The sequence below is a fragment of the Mesoplodon mirus genome (assembly GCF_964341445.2).
Source record: "Mesoplodon mirus genome assembly, chromosome: 1".
Taxonomy (NCBI): Eukaryota; Metazoa; Chordata; class Mammalia; order Artiodactyla; family Ziphiidae; genus Mesoplodon; species Mesoplodon mirus.
Genome location: NC_138976.1, coordinates 24,924,380 through 24,942,121, shown reverse-complemented (window position 1 = coordinate 24,942,121; position 17,742 = coordinate 24,924,380). Strand labels below are relative to the sequence as shown.

Genomic DNA, 17,742 nt, shown 5'->3' with positions numbered 1-17,742 from the left:
AGTCCCACTGCCCTCACGGGCCCCCCGGGTCTGGCACATGCGGGCTGCAGAGCCGTCAGCGAATTGTCCTAACAGGTGGGTAGGGCAGAGGCGTTACCATTTTATGGATGGACAAACAAAACCCGAGAAGGGGACAAGATTTGCCCAAGGTCATGTAGCAAATTGGCATCAGAATTTGGACTCTCCAACCTTACCAGCAAGCCTGCTATGGAAGAGACAGGCCCAGTCCCTGGTTCCTAGTACCCAGAAGGGGTGTTCAGGAAAGGCTGGTGGAGTGACTGAAAGTTCAATCCAGGAGCCAAGTCAGTCTCCCCCTGGGTGCCTGCCTGTGTGGTTTGGCCTGTGGGTGGGCAAAGCTGAAGGGAGAGGACCATTTGGCGTTGACAGTCCAGTGGATGGTTGGATGGATAGATGGAGGAAAGATGGGAGAAACACAGGGAGCAGGACAGGAGGAAGGGAAGGGAGCATCCATCAGCTGACCTTCTACTTAGTACTGAAACCGAGCGGGAACCTGTGGGGCTCCTGGGCACAAAAGCCTTTCCGGGTCCCCCGTTTCTTACTTGCAGGGTAAAGGCTTCAGCCTCCTAGACCTTCCCAGAGTTCCAAAGGGCAGATTCAAAAAGCCACTAACCAGGGAAATAGGGAATGCTGAAACAAAGAGGGAACAGTCTAGAAACTATACTGCAGTGATAAAGCAGGATCCTCGTTCCTCCTCAAGGGATATACCTAACAATATCTTTGGGCTCTTCTGCAGGAACTAAGAGCCCCACTCAGGTGGAGGGTGGCAACTTCCGGCTGAGCACAAGATTTCGGGAACACAGCTTTGTTACCTCACCACCAGCCAATCAGAAGAAAGTCACACACCCTGCAGCCCTCGCCCCAAATTTGGCCTATGAAAACTTCTGCCCCAAAACCATCGGGGAGTTTGGGGGTTTTGAGCACAAGCCACCTTGCTTGGTCCTGCAAAAAAACCTTTCTCTGCTCCAGACTCCGACGTTTTGGTTGCTTTGGCCTTGCTGTGTGTCAGGCACACGAACTTGTGTTCAGTAACAATACCAGACACGTGCAAAGCATTTTACATCTGTTACCTCATTTAATCTTGGACAAGGCCCCATGAGGTAGACCCGAGGGTACTCTTTGACAGATGAGGATGCTGGGACCCAGAGACAAATGAGGGTCTGGGATTTGAACCAGTTGCCTCCTCTTTCCCCTCCCTGTGTATCAGGATGGGGGACCTCATAGGCTAGAGAGATCACTCAGCCCTTAGAACTTGGGAAGCCCCCTGGAGACGGTTCTATTTGAGCCGGGCCCAGGAAGGTGGAGTGAGAGGAGGGGGTATCCTAGGAACCCAGCTAAGTGCCCACCTTGGACTTACCTGGGCTGACTTGGCTCTAGGCAGAGAGAAGGGGTGTGAGCAAAGATGGGGTGTCTGGGAAAGCCAACGCTTTGAGGGAAGAGCAGATAAACCAGTGTGGCTCAAAGGGCAGGTGTGTGGAGATGAGGGGAAGGCCGTCAGGGAATGTGCAGGGGCCTCAAAACTGAAGTCCAGCCGAAGGCTTTATCCTGAGGACAGAGGGGACCTGGGGCTGGGGGGAGTCTTAAGGGAAATGACAGAGTCAGGGTGGGGGCAGGGTAGGAGGCCTGGGCTGGGGTGGAGGAGAAACGGAGTCACGGAGAGAAAAGGCTGGCCAGGCCTCACACAGCTTGAGGAAAGGGTCAAGAGCAAGGGTGCCGGGGGACAGGCGAGGCCAGGTCATCTCAGGAGATGCCCTGCTCCTCTGGGCCCAGGCACCTGGCTCTGGGCAGTGTCAGATGTCAGGAGGGGAGGTGCTTCCTCGGGCCTAATCTCATCAGGAGGAAAGAGGCATTTTCTTGGCTCTCTCTCTGACTCAGCCTGTGTTTCCTGTGGGCCTGCGGGGAGGCATCTGTGCTGGACCAGAAGGACCGCAGAGCTGGAGGAGGGGTGATAAAGGCAGAGGTGGGAGGGTGCTCGAGGCAGAGAGAACCTGGAAAGAGGACTGTTATTCCATGCTGGCTGCAGGGTGCCTCAGCCTCCACTGCTGATGGGCCCTGGGCGGTTGAGGCCTGGCGGGGGTGGGGGCGTCCCCAGGCAGCATGGTTCTGCTTTCCTGCCTGGGAAAGCCGTGCCCATGGAGAGAACCAAAGGGCTTCCTCTGCCCTTCCGCCCTTCGCCCCGCACTCCCACCAAGACCCTCAGGCCCCACAGCACAGGGCTAAGTGAGCCTGCTGGCCTCTGCTGCCAAACCCAAGTCCGTGTGCCCCGTGCACAGTGAGGCCAAACAAACCGAAATGTCAGAGTTTGGAGCAGAGGAAGGTTCATTGCAGGGCTGAGCAAGGAGAATGGGCTCGCGCTCAAAAGACCCAAACTCCCCCGTGGTGTTCAGGGAAGAGTTTTTTTGTTTTTTTGCTGTACGCGGGCCTCTCACTGTTGTGGCCTCTCCCGTTGCGGAGCACAGGCTCCGGACGCGCAGGCTCAGCGGCCATGGCTCACGGGCCCAGCCGCTCCGCGGCATATGGGACCCTCCCGGACCGGGGCACGAACTGGCGTCCCCTGCATCGGCAGGCTGACTCTCAACCACTGCGCCACCAGGGAAGCCCCAGGGAAGAGTTTTTATAGGCAAAATCCGGGGTGAGGGCTGCGTGACTTTCTTACGATTGGTTGGTGGTGAGGTAACAGGGTGGTGTTCCAGGAATCTCCAGCTCAACCTGAAGTTACCATCCTTCTTCTAGGTGAGGGCCTTAGTTCCCGTAGAAGAACTCAAAGATACATTGTTACGTATATCCGGTATATCCCTTGAGGACGAAGCAGAACTCTGCTTTATCGCTGCACTTTTGTTTGACTGCTTTTCCTTTGTTTCTGCATTCTCTCATCTCCCTGGTTAGTGACTGAATCTGCCCTTTGGAACTAAGGGAAGGAAGGTTTAGGAGGCTGCGGGCTTTTGTACCCTGGAGAACCCCACCAGAGACACGCACAAATAAATGCCTTTCCTCTCCGGGTTCTTCTGAATCCACAGGGATTGTTAGTTAGCTTCTCACGTGCCTCATCAATGTGGTGAGCACCGAGGGTCGGAACTCTGCACCTAGCGGGCTGCTTTGCACTTTCTGGTTGGGGATTTTTACTCAGATCCCCAAAATGTTGGGCCCTCAGCACGTACCTGTCATGTACTAAACCAAATCTTAATGTCCTGTAAACATTGGGACCACAACGGTCTTCACAGCAAACATCTGTTGAGGACTAAGTATGCACCGGCATTGCTCCATGTACTGGGCGGATTATCTCATCTAATTTTCAGGGTAGCCCTGTGGGAGAGTGTGGACCCAGGACTAAACAGCTCGGTTCTGGATTCCAGCTCAGCCGCCTACTTGCTGTGTGATTTTGGGCACGTTACTTAACCTGTCTGTGCCCCAGTTTTCACATTTGTAAAAATGGGGTGATAATAATGTTGCAGGAAGAGGGGGACCCCTTCCAGGGCCCAAGAGTGGGCTCTTGTCTAACACTGAGAAATTAATTGTCGGAGAAGATACATGGGCTGGCAAAGCAAAAGACTTTATTGGAAAGAGGCACCCGGGCGGAGAGCAGTGGGGTAAGGGAACCCAGGAGAACTGCTCTGCCACATGGATCACAGTCTCAGGTTTTATGATAATGAGGTGAGTTTCCAGGTTGTCTCTGGCCAGTCCTCTTGCTTGTGTCCACATTTGGTCTGACTCAGGGTCCTTCCTGGGGGTGCGCATCTCTCAGCCAAGATTGATTCCAGCGCAAAAGTTTCTAAGAGGTTGGTAGGATATATTATAGGCTGGCATCTGCTCCCTCCTTTTGGCCCCTCCTGAATTCTTCTGTCTGGCAGTAGCTTGTTAGTTCCATGTTCCTTATTGGGACACCTCCTGTTGTGAGATAACTCTTGCAAGCGGTCATTATCGTGCCTGGCCAGGGTGGGTCATTACCGTGCCTGGCCAGGGCGGGTGGTTTCAGTCAAAGGTTCTCTAACACCTGTACTTAACCAGATTGCTGTCAGGGTCATGTGTTAGCTATTATTTGTTATTATGCCTGATTTTACTGGTGAGGAAATAGACACATTAAGTAACTGGCCCAAGGTCACATGGGCACAGTGGACGTGTCCTATAATTACACTGTTTAGTTGGGTACCTGGTAGCCATGTGTGGCTCTTGAACACTTGAAATGGTAGTGCAACTGAGGAGCCAGATTTTACATTTCAATTCATTTTCATTGACTTTAACTTCAATTTAGAAGCCATGTGTGACTAGAGACTCCGTGTTGGACAGAGCTGCTGCCTGGGTCCCATACCCAGTGACCTGATTCAAGTGATTCTAATGTGCATTCAAAGTTACAAACCACTGCCCTGTGCTTTAGCAGCCAGTTAAGATCGTGGCATCTCATCCTTTCCCGCTCTCAGCCATTTCCCTGAGAAGTGTACACATGTGGAGAACAGTGACTGAATTGCCCCTTTACCCTGCACAGAATAAACACTTTACAGACCTTGGATTTTTCTGCTTTGAGGTGTTCTGTTCTTTGGTTCAGGATGTTGGGCTCTTTAAGAAGTTCATTCTAGAGCCTTCTGTCTCACAGGCAAGTTGTCAGAGTCAAGGCTACTAGTGACTTACTGTAGAATCATTGCATGTAAATAGGGTAAAAGTTTTCTGGAGGCCTCTATGATAGGTGGCAGTGAAACAGGAGGGAAGGGGACAGGGCACAACCTTTAAAAGAATGGCATAGCCATAGAACATGACAAAAACTGGTTAGAACCAACTAGGTCCAAGATGGCAGAAGATTCGACTCCCCATGGACCTTGAGCCTCATATGCTCATTGTAATTCATTAGCTAAGTGACACACCCACCAACGCCATGACAGTTCTAAGGCCGACCATCAAAGTTCAAAAAGCAGATGGTGGCCCAATTCCTGGAAATCTCCACCGCTTCCCCAAAATAGTTGGAATAATCCTCCTGCTCATTAGTCTATGAAATTACCCAGCCCATAAAAACTAACCACCCCATATTTCAGGGCCTCTCACCTGAGATGGCCCACACTCCATCTGTGGAGTGTGTTTCTCTCTAAATAAACCTACTTCTTACCTATCACTTTGTCTCTCACTGAATTCGTCCTGTGACAAGACATCAAGAACCTGAGCTTCATTAAGTCCTGAGACCAGGTGTGTGATCTCAATTAAAAGACCATGGGTTCAAGGACTTCCCTGGTGGCACAGTGGTTAAGAATCTGCCTGCTAATTCAGGGGACACGGGTTCCAGCCCTGGTCCAGGAAGATCCCACATGCCGCGGAGCAACTATAAGCTCGTGCGCCACAACTCCTGAGCCTGCGCTCTAGAGCCCACGAGCCACAACTACCGAAGCCCGCGTGCCTAGATCCCATGCTCCGCAACAAGAGAAGCCACCGCAATGACAAGCCCGCGCACCGCAACGAAGGGTAGCTCCGGCTCGCCGCAACTAGAGAAAGCTTGTGCGCAGCAACGAAGACCCAACACAGCCATAAATTAAATAAATAAATAAATAAATATTTTTTTAAAAAGAAAGGCCATGGGTTCAAGTCCCAATCTGGGTTTGTCCGGGTTCAAGTCCCAATTTGAGTTGCACGGTTTCAGCAGGGTGACCAACTTTTCCCTTTTTGCTTGAGACTTTACTGATTTTAGCACTGAAAGTCCTGCATCCCAGGAATACCCACCCCACACGCATCCTGGACAAACCAGAACAGTTGGTCACCTCCTTCTGTGGAGAGCGACAAGGTCTCTTCTTGCTTCCATAGTTAGGCAGAGACCTGCATTGACAGCAGGGGAGCCTTGACCTCAACTGGGCCTTGGCATCCTGAGCCAGATATCTCACCCCCCTCTGTGGGTGGATCAGAGGCTCTGATAAGGACTTAAGGTGAATTAAAAAGGTGCTTTCCTGTCAAGTTTGGGGTCAAGGCCAGGATCTAGATAGACTCTATGATGGATAGTTGTCAACCCAGGATGAGAGTCAAGACTTGGGACCCACCCATAATTAGGCATGTATTGTGTTAATTCTTGGTCTTTGTTTTATTGTTTTTTTTTTTGTGGTATGTGGGCCTCTCATTGTTGTGGTCTCTCCCGTTGCGAAGCACAGGCTCCGGACGCGCAGGCTCAGCAGCCATGGTTCATGGGCCCAGCCGCTCCGCGGTATGTGGGATCTTCCCAGACCGGGGCACGAACCCGTGTCCCCTGCATCGGCAGGCGGACTCTCAACCACTGTGCCACCAGGGAAGCCCAATTCTTGGTCTTTGTAGATCACCTTCAAATACAGAGGCCTTTACCCTTATGGTAATCTTTTTTCACTTTGTAAAGCTAGGAAACTTGTGATTGTAATCTCCCTCTTTTAACCGTGGCTGAGGTAAGTGTGGTGGTTCAGACCCTCCCAGGAGGCGTGTTTGGGGGCAGCTCGATGACCACAAGGTCAGGTTTTAAGGGAAAAAATAAAATACAATTCCAAATATTAAATGTGGAAACAGAAACTTACTAAGGGGACAATGGTAGCCAGGAATGCCAGATTCCTCCCCACCGCTGACGTTCAAAGACCAAATCAGGTAATTTCATTCTCCCTGAGGCCAGGAACAGCGCAATTAATGAATAATCTATTATGCTGCTTTGTACCACACCCAGTTTGGGTTCGGTTTCAACCACCTGCAGCTAACCCTTGTCCTGCAGTGATTCAGGGCTGGGCTGAGAAGATAGGCCTCTGGAGCCAGGCAGGAAAATCTGTGTGTCTCTGTCTCCATCTCTCTCACACACATCAGAGAGGAGCACGAGGCGGGAAGAGGGGCATCTGGACCACGTCTTGGCTTCTGCTTGCCGTCTCCACTCCTCCTACTGATTTGATCTTGGTCAAGTCACTTCCTCTGCACCAAATGGGGACAGCAGGCCTCAGGAGAGTTGTAAGGGGTAGGACAGGCAGCAAGCCATTCCACTGTCAGGCGCTGAGAAATAAACTCAGTGGGGACTTCCCTGGTGGTCCAGTGGTTAAAACTTCTCGCTTCCACAGAAGGGGGCATGGGTCCAATCCCTAGTCTGGAACTCAGATTCCCCATATGCTGCACGGCACGGCCAAAAAATAAAAATAAATAGATAAAAAATAAACCCCGTGGGGTGTTAAACCCAGCGATTACTAAATCTTTTTTCAGGGCAGGGAATTCACAGCACAAAAAGCCTAATCCCATGGCATCAGGCCAGCTAAGCACCTTGGGATGGCAGCAGCAGAATGGGTGCCACCCCCTGCTTTGTACCCTAATGGGCTGGCCCACTGTGCCTAAGAAGACCTGCTATGGCTTTGATGTGGGCCCAGCTGGACGGGACCGGGCAGGATAGGACAAGTGGCACAGGGTAAACCTGGCCCGGACTGGTGTTCTGGCCCAGCCCGTGGGCGAGGGCCTCACAGTGCTGAAGGCCCGCTATGGTCCTCATTTTCAGGCGAGTGCCTGCTTGTGGGGAAAGTAAAACTCCTGCTCTCTGAATTGCTGAGTCCTTGAACTCATTCATGCACTGATATACACAGGTACGCACATGCACAGACACAAACATCCAAACAGATGCACAGGTGCACACCCACCCACAGGGGTACACGAGCACGTAGGAACACCCTGATCAGTGCAGTGTTCACACACAGACTTGCACACACCGTGCACACACATTCGCACAAACTTCACCCACATATATGCACACACAGTCCTATACCTGGGGCAAAGGAGAGATGGCCCACCTGGCTTGGCGCCACCCACCCACTTCTGTAAGTTTCCCTCATGGCTACAAGTCTGGAAGAACCTTGGCAGTGGAAGAGGTAAGGTGTTGGAGCCAGGTGGGGTGGGATGGGGGAGAGGAGATCAGCACAGGGGTCGGGGGGCATGATGTTTACGCTGCTCGGAGGCTGGCCGGCCTCATCAGTGGAGGCCAATAGCCCCTTGGTCCACCTGGTTTACTGAGCCTCGTTTTCCTTTTCTGTGAAGTAGGGGCGATAATGGTCATGACACTTCCGCTTGGGGGCTGAGGTAGGATCCAGGGTGTAGAGTGTGAAAGAGCTTTCGTCATCATTATCTGGAGCTGAGGGCTCCAGAGACAGAGCTGCACCACCTCCTAGCTGTGTGACGCCGGGAAGGTTGCTTCACTTTTCTGCCTCAACCCCTGCATCTGTAACAGGGAGCAAGGTAGCACCTAAGTTCATACAGGGGAAGCGCGTGGAACGGAGCCTGGCACGTAGCAAGCACCCGAAACTAAGAGTTGTTATTGCCATGGAGGTGACTGTGAGCTCCAGGAGAGCATTGCCCAGGCCTCTTACGGCCCCTGACCCTGAACCTGGAACCCGAGCCGTCCCCCAGGTGTGAAGGGAGAGCGCTGGGAGTGGCCAGAGGGGCCAGGACTGTTGATGCTGGCCAGGTCATGTTGATTTCAGCAGGCATGACCGCCCCCTCTCCCCACAGCCCACCATGGGCACAGCACCAAGGCTGCTTTATCCCCCTCCCATGTTTTTCACTAACACGTCCCATCCTCTCCATCCCCTCTGCCCTGCTTCAGCCCAGGCGACTGTCATGATTACCTCAGCAATCAGAGGAATCCACCTAAAAGTGAAAACTGGTCCTCCTTCTCCCCTGCTATAACCCCTGCAGCAGCTTCCATTGCCCTCAGAGTCCAAGTCCTTTCACACGGCTCCTCAGGGGACCTGGGTCCTGCCTGCTTGCCCACCTCTTCCCTGCAGGCTCCTGTGCCCTGGCCACACCAAGCACAGGCAGCCATTGCCTGTCTACCATTGGCTGGGCCTGCCTGGGGCAATGTGTTAGGACGGGTAGGCTATGCCCTGTGACAAGTATCCCCACTATTTCTCTGTGGTTCACTCTACAAGTTAAATTCTCTGTCATGCTATATGAGTCAATTTGGGGCAAGGTGCCCTATTCACCCAGTCCCTTGGGGACCCAGGAAGATGGAAGCTGCACCATCTGGAACATGTGGCCTCCTCATCCCTCCAGCCAAGGACGAGAGTTCTGGAGGGTCACCGGCAGGGCTTACATGCTTCAGCCTGGAAGGGGCATACATCACTTCCACCCACGATCCACTAGCTAGGACTAATAGTGGCTGCCTAACTGCAAGGAGGCTGGGATGTGAGGGGAGCAATGGAGTGTCTGGTGAGCATCACCGTGGGCCACAGACAGATGCCCCCCACCCCCACCCCCAACTGCTGCTCAAGGCGAGGCAGGGGTGGGGGCCCAGGAGCTGAGCCTGCTGACTTGCCCCCTACTTTCCCACCCGCAGCCCAGGCCCCAGGCAACGACTCAGCTGCCACTAATTGCCAAGACCCCAGGGAGATCATTATCCTTGCTCTTCTTTCCTTAGATGATCCTTAGGACCTGTTTCTCTCAGGGCTCAGTGCAGAGAAAAGCTGTGCTTCTCCTTAGCAAGTGGAGGCATTTATCTTACAGACACTGAGTAAATCCCTTTCTGATTCTGTTTCCCTTGTCGAATTGACCACTAGGAAGCTCCGACGCAAAACCTCCCCTGTGTGCTGGTCCTGGCAGCACACAATCGTAGCTTGACTCCCTCTACATTTCAGGTGATCTCTTTTTGTTCCTGCATTTTCCCTCTGTCCCCATATCCTCACCATGGCTTTTTAAAATTTCTTTCTATCTGTGTTTTCTCTATTTCTGTAAGGCTTCTTACATCCTTTCTGGGATTGGATGGGCATTGTTAGGCAGTCCCTGCGTTCTGTGCTACTTCCTGTAGCTCTGGCAAATGCAGCCAGGGTTTTGGGAAAAGCTCCCTAAAGGAAGGCTGAAATGTCTGAGCTTCATGGGACAGACGTGCCACCACGAGGCTGATGGGTACCTGGTGCTGTGTAAAGGGAGGGCACCTGGGAGCTGGGGGAGTTTGGACTCATAGTGATGGGTACAGACAACAGTGGGCTGGGAAGAGCAAGCCAAGCAGAGGGAAAGGCAAGGGTGAAGGCCCAGAGGACTGGAAATGCAGGAGCAGGTACCAGGGAAGCTGCGTGGTGTTCTTTGTCTGGAAGGAGTCGTTTAGAAGATGAGCAAGAAAAAGCGAAATCTTGGGATATAGGGTGGGACCCAAGCTGAGTTTGGCCTTGATCCTGTAGGGCAGCAGTGAATGGGGAGCATCGAAGGGTGATCTAAGGTGGGGGCCGGGGAAGGAGGAATACAGCCAGGCTTGGTGTCCAGAACAATCCCTCTGGCTGCATGAGGAGCGTAGATGGGAGGGCCCAGTGGGTCAACGAGACTGAGGGGAGGGGGTTTGAACTGAGCAGCAGCAGGGCCAAGAGGAGGCCACATGGTATATATTTGGCCACTAATGAGCCCTAGACCCTCTTACAAGCCATTCATGATCTAGCCCTGCTCACCCCTCCAGCTCGTGTTCTCCTCATTCACATCATCCAGTTTACATGCGTATGTGTGTGTGTGTGTGAATATATATTTTTCTTTTTAGCGTCTCCTTACTAATCTTACCAAACCACATGTAGTTTCCCAAACATTCCACGTTTGCTTCTATCTCAGGGCCCTTGCTCAGGCCGTTCCATCTGCCTGGGACACTTTCTCCCCAAGCTCACCCTTGTCCAGCCTACATGGCCAACTCCTTCTCATCCTTCAAATCACAGTTCACATGTCACTTCCTCTGGGAAGCCCTCCCTGACTGCCATGTACAAACGTTCATTATTACCTATAGTACACTGGGTCCCAGTGGCCCAGACTCTGCAAATGGCCTCACTCCTAGGACTCTTCACTCCTGTAAGGCTGGGCTCAGGCTTGCTCTCTCCAAACCCTCAGTGCCTGGCACAGGTGGTACTCAGTAAATATTGAGTGAACAAATACAAGGCCGGATGAGGAGAGAGGGAAGGTCAAGATGGCTGGATGATAATAGTGGTAGTAATTATTACTGTTGAGCAAGGGATCTTAGTGTATCATCTCATTTCATCCTCATGACACGTCTATGAGACAGATACTTTCTTTATCCTCATTTTACAGATGAGGAAACTGAGACTTCAGAAGTTAAGTCATTTGCCCACCCAGCTGGCAAGCACAGAGCTGGAATTGGAGCCTGGGCAGGCTGGCTCCAGAGGACACAATATTTCCCACTTAGCTGGGTGGGGAGGCTGGCCTGTCTGGTGAGGTGCTAGATAGGGGAGGGAACGGGGTGAGTTCTCTCTACGGTTTTTCTGCCTTTTTGTTTTCGCACACGAAGGGATGAAAAGCAAACAGGTCACATATATACACTACCAAACATAGGGTAGATGCCTGGTGGGAAGCAGCCGCATGGCACAGGGAGATCAGCTCGGTGCTTTGTGACTGACTGGAGGGGTGGGGTGGGGAGGGTGGGAGGGAGGGAGACGCGGGAGGGAGGGGATGTGGGAGCAGATGTGTGTGTATAGCTGATTCACTTTGTTATAGAGCAGAAACTAATACACCATTGTGAAGCAGTTATACTCCAATAAAGTTGTAAAAAAAAAAATAGCAAACAGGTCAGCAGTAGTTGTACGCCATCTCACCAGGTCCCTGGAAGTAGCCACAATTATAGCCTGTTCACCTGGGTGCCCTTCATAGCACGTCACTGTCCTCATAGAACTGACCGCTGTCCTGGTCCTGCCCTCTTACGTCCTCTCCAGGTGAGACTCCGTGTATCCTGCTGTCAGGTTGCGAGCCTCACAGCCCTTCTGTCCCATTTGTCTCCTGCAGATGTCATGGCACCCCCAGTACCGGAGCTCCAAGTTCCGCCATGTCTTTGGCAAACCAGCCAGCAAGGAGAACTGCTACGACTCCGTGCCCATCACCCGCAGCGTCCACGACAATCATTTCTGTGCTGTGAACCCCCACTTCATTGCAGTCGTGACTGAGTGTGCTGGTGGGGGGGCCTTCCTCGTCATCCCCTTGCACCAGGTAAGGATGCCTGCTAAGCTCAGGCCCAAATAGCTCTCTGGAGGCAGCACAGGACAGAGGGAGAGTAGAAAGAGCCTCAGTTTTGGTTCCATATGTGGGTTCAAGTCCTAGCCCTGCCTGTTACCAGCCATGTGACCATGAATAAGTCATTTCACCCCTTTGAGTCTTGGTTTTCTCATTGAAAAAGTATACCTCTCCTGGGATTTCAGCTTCTAGCAGTTGTTTAGGACTCCTAGGACCTCCCCTCCACCCCACTGCAAAGTAATTCATTCATGAATAACATTTAATTCTTAATGCATTGCCGGGCTCACAAGACATTGGGGAAATCTCCAAAGCCTCCTCCTCTCTCCAGGAAAGGAAAAAAACCTTGAGCCGAAATTTAAGTAGGAGAGGTAAGCAGCAAGTGAACAGGAAGAACAGGCTTGTCCTGCGGCAAAGGTTGATGGTATAAGTTGGGCCATATGCAATTGCTGATTATTTAACAGTTTTTGACCCCCAAAATGGTGGTTTCATATAGACTAACTTAATAGCAGATCTTTTCAGAATCCTGAGTTTCTGCCTTGAGGTAGAATCTCTGAAGGGGCTAGAGGGATCCGGGCTTGGTAGTGCCTCTGGTTTGCAGCAGAAGCAGATAGAAGGTTTCTCCAGAGGAAAGCATTTCCAATATGAACAGGATTCCCACAGATTAAGATCAGGGAAATTCATAAACTGAGAACACCAAGCATGTAAGCCCCCATGAGTAAGCATCCGCTGAAAAAAACAAACAACAGACTTAGAACCCCTTTTAGAAGTTAAAATCACAAATATAAATTGGAATCTCATAAATCAGGTTTTCTGATCCCAATGCAATTGAGTTAGAAGTCAGTAACAAAAGATAAATTTTAAATGCCCATTCATTTAGAAATTTAAAAATACTTGGGGGCTTCCCTGGTGGTGCAGTGGTTGAGAGTCCACCTGCTGATGCAGGGGACGCGGGTTCGTGCCCCGGTCCAGGAAGATCCCACATGCTGCGGAGCGGCTGGGCCTGTGAGCCATGGCCGCTGAGCCTGCGCGTCCGGAGCCTGTGCTTCGCAACGGGAGAGGCCACAACAGTGAGAGGCCTGCGTACCGCAAAAAAAAAAAAAAAACTTGGAAATGAATGAGAATGAAATACTTCACAAAACGTATGGGATGCAGGGAAAGTGGTGCTTCAGGGGAAATTTATAGCACTAATGCTTATATTAGGCATAAAATTAACAATTAAACATTCAACCTGAGAATTTAGAAAAAGAACAACAGAGTAAACCCAAAGAAAGTTTGAGGAAGGGGGTAATAAAGATCAGAAGTCAGTGAAAGAGAATCAAAGATCGATTAAAGAGGATCAAAAGAGCCAAAAGTTGGTTCCTAGAAAAGACTGATAGACAAACCTCTGAAGAGATGGTCAAGAATAAAAGCGAGAAGGTGCAAATAACACTAAGAACAAACAAACAAAATGCAATATCAGTAGAGCCTCAAAATATAAAACACTAATCTGAGCAGTTTTATGACAATATATTTGAAAACGTTGGCAATATGGACAAAGTCCTACAAAAAAATATAACTTGTCAGGACTGATTCAGGTAGAAATAGAAAGCCTGAATGGTTCTTTAACTATTTTAAAAATTGCATAATAAAACTCTTAAAGAAAACAGAAAAAGGAAAAGGCAGCCATAGAGTGAGAAAAGATATTGGCACAGTAATCATGACAAAGAGCTCATTTCCTGAGTGTATAAAATGGACTAGGGGAAAAAAAAAAATGAACAGGTATCTCATAGCAGAGAAAATCCAAACGGTTACTAAACATTTGAAAAAGTGCTCAACTTCATTAATAAACCACAATGAGATACCACTGCAACCCACCAGATGGGCAAAAATATAAAATCTAATAATAGTGAGTGATGATGAGGACACGGAGCCCTCTGAACTCTCAGGCACTTCTGGTGGCAGGTAAACTGGCACACGTGTGTTGGAACAAAGTGTGACAGTTTCTATTAAAGAGGAAAATGCACAGACTTGGAGATTCCACTCGTAGGTATTTACCATGGAGAACTGTGTGCTTATGTCACCAGAACACAAACATAAGAATATGCATGGGAGCATTGTTCGTGTTATCAAGAAACTGCAAAAACCCAAATGTCCAAGAATTGAATAAACAAATTACGGTATATCTATAGTGTGGAATATACACAATTATGAAAAGGATCAAAATATAAACACATACCACCACATGGATGAATCATAAAGACAGTGTCAAGGGAAGAAACCAAATAAATTACAATGTCACTACCTAAGGTTAAAAACAGACTAAATTAAACTATACTTTAAGGGATGCATAAGTAGGTACAAAAATCTTAAAGAAAAGCAAGCAAGGGAGGATAGCCAGGATAATAGTTACCCCCTGGGGGAGGGAGGGAGTTATGATTGGAAGGTATTCCATAGCAGGGAGTCTCCTTTGTGCTAGCAATAGTTCATGGCAGTTATATGTTTAAATTTATTTTCCAACAATTCATTAAGCTGAACATTTACATTTTATGCACTTTTTTATATTATATTTTACATGAACACACACATAAGGGTAACCCTAGGTCCATGTGGTTTTACAGGCAATTTCTATGTAACTTTCAAGGAACTGATTATTCCAATCTTTTACAAACATTTCCAGAAAATAGGAAAAGAGGGACCGCTTCCCTTTTGTTCTGAGACCAGTGTTACCTTGATTCCAAGACCAGACAGGAACAGATCAAGAAAGAAAAATATCACTCAAGAAGATGAATGCAAAATTGTTAGCCAATATCACTCAAGAAGATGAATGCAAAATTGTTAGCTAATCAAATCTAGCACTGAATTTAAAAAAGATACATTCTGAGCAAGTTGGATTTATTCCAGAAACTAAGGGTGGTTTAATATTAGTTAACCTATAAATGTAGATCATTATGTTGCAGATGAAGGGAGAAAAAACATATAGTCTTCTCCATAAATGCAGAAAAAGCATTTGATAGAGTGAAATACCCATTCATGATAAAAATTCTTTGCAAACTAGGAAAAGGGTATTTCACTAACATATAGGAAACAGAATTGTTTAAACTTTTTGTTTTGAAAGAATCTCAACCCTACAGAAATGTTGCAAAAATACTTGAATAAATGATTATCCTTGACTTAGATTCACCAATAGTTAACATTCTGCCAAATTTACTTTTTATCTTTTTTTATATCTTTCTCTCCATATGTGTGTATATAGAATCTAACTCAGGATCATGCATTATGTTGAGTTGTCATATCTCTTAGTCTACTTTATTTCATTATATTGACATTTTAAAGCAGTGAAGGCCCACTGTTTTGTAGGACATTTCTTTTTTTGATTGTTTTGTTTTTTGTCTTTTGATTTTAAAATTTTTTATTTATTTATTTTTATACAGCAGGTTCTTATTAGTTATCTGTTTTATACATATTGGTATATATATATGTCAATCCCAATCTCCCAGTTCATCCCCCCCACCACCACCACCGCCACACCCCACCCCACCCTCTGCTTTCCCCCCTTGGTGTCCATACTGTAGGACATTTCTAAAATTGGATTTGTCCCATTGTTTCCTTGTGATTAGATTCATGTTACACATTTTTGGCAAGAGTATTAAACAAGTGATGTATCCTCAGTTCATTACATCATGTAACACATGATATCAGTTTGTCCCATTATTGGTGATATTGGTGATATTTGATACCTTTATTAATATGGTGCAAACATCATCATAAAGAAAGAATGTGAGAAACATCCCTTTAGGGAATTCCCTGGTGGTCCAGTGGTTAGGACTCTGCGCTTCATTGCCATGGCCTGGGTCCAATCCCTGATCAGGGAGCTAAGATCCTGGGGCGTGGCCAAAAAAACCAAAAAACAAAACTTGGCAAGAAGGTGCTGGCCTGCACAGTAAGATTAGAAAAATAACTTAAAGGTATAAGGATTGAAAAGGAAGAGGTAAAGCTGCATTGTTTAATGATGTGATTGTCTACACAGAAAACCAAAAGAAAGTAGAGTCAAATAATTAGAAAAATGAGTGTTTGGCACTCCCAGACTCATTCTATGAGGCCACCATCACGCTGATACCAAAACCAGACAAAGATACTATAAAAAAAGAAAATTACAGACCAATATCACTGATGAATATAGATGCAAAAATCCTCAACAAAATACTAGCAAACAGAATCAGACAACACATTAAAAAGATCATACACCATGATCAAGTGGGATTTATTCCAGGAATGCAAGGATTCTTCAATATATGCAAATCAGTCAGTGTGATACACCATATTAACAAACTGAAGAATAAAAACCATATGATCATCTCAATAGATGCAGAAAAAGCTTTTGACAAAATTCAACACCCATTTATGATAAAAACTCTCCAGAAAGTGGGCATAGAAGCAAACTACCTCAACATAATAAAGACCATATACGACAAACCCACAGCAAACATCATTCTCAATGGTGAAAAACTGAAAGCATTTCCTCTAAGATGAGGAACAAGACAAGGATGTCACTCTCGCCACTATTATTCAACATAGTTTTGGAAGTCCTAGCCACGGCCATCAGAGAAGAAAAAGAAATGAAATGAATACAAATTGGAAAAGAAGAAGTAAAACTGTCACTGTCTGCAGATGACATGATACTATACATAGAGAATCCTAAAGATGCCACCAGAAAACTATTAGAGCTAATCAATGAATTTGGTAAAGTTGCAGGATACAAAGTTAATGCACAGAAATCTCTTGCATTCCTATACACTAACAACGAAAGATCAGAAAGAGAAATAAAGGAAACAATCCCATTCACCACTGCAACAAAAAGAATAAAATACCTAGGAATAAACCTACCTAAGGAGGTAAAAGACCTGTATGCAGAAAACTATAAGACACTGTTGAAAGAAATTAAAGATGATACCAACAGATGGAGAGATATATGATGTTCTTGGATTGGAAGAATGAATATTGTGAAAATGACTATACTACCCAAAGCAATCTACAGATTCAATGCAATCTCTATCAAATTACCAGTGGCATTTTTTTTTACAGAACTAGAACAAAAAATCTTAAAATTTGTATGGAAACACAAAAGACCCCAAAGAGCCAAGCAGTCTTGAGGGAAAAAAATGGAGCTGGAGGAATCAGACTCCCAGACTTCAGACTATGCTACAAAGCTACAGTAATCAAGACAATATGGTACTGGCACAAAAACAGAAATATAGATCAATGGAACAGTATAGAAAGCCCAGAGATAAACCCACGCACCTATGGTCAACTAATCTATGACAAAGGAGGCAAGGATATACAATGGAGAAAAGACAGTCTCTTCAATACGTGGTGCTGGGAAAACTGACAGCTACATGTAAAAGAATGAAATTAGAACACTCCCTAACATCATACACAAAAATAAACTCAAAAATGGATTAGGGACCTAAACGTAAGAACAGACACTATAAAACTCTTAGAGGAAAACATAGGAAGAACACTCTTTGACATAAATCACAGCAAGATCTTTTTTGATCCACCTTCTAGAGTAATGGAAATAAAAACAAAAATAAACAAATGGGACCTAATGAAACTTAAAACCTTTTGCAAAGCAAAGGAAACTGCAAACAAGACAAAAAGACAACCCTCAGAATGGGAGAAAATATTTGCAAATGAATCAACGGACAAAGGATTAATCTCCAAAATATATAAACAGCTCATGCAGCTCAATATTAAAAAAACAAACAATCCAATCCAAAAATGGGCAGAAGATCTAAATAGACATTTCTC

General features: G+C 47.3%; 1 protein-coding gene across 1 annotated transcript in view; it reads left to right on the top strand.

Annotated features, from left to right (window-relative positions):
* The window catches only part of CORO2A (coronin 2A), a 55,504-nt gene that overhangs the window by 19,115 nt on the left and 18,647 nt on the right, over positions 1-17,742 (top strand). Inside the window, exon 2 of the mRNA XM_082619721.1 lies at positions 11,731-11,931. Coding sequence (XP_082475847.1) covers positions 11,731-11,931 — 201 coding nt within the window. The remainder of the gene's footprint in view (positions 1-11,730; positions 11,932-17,742) is intronic.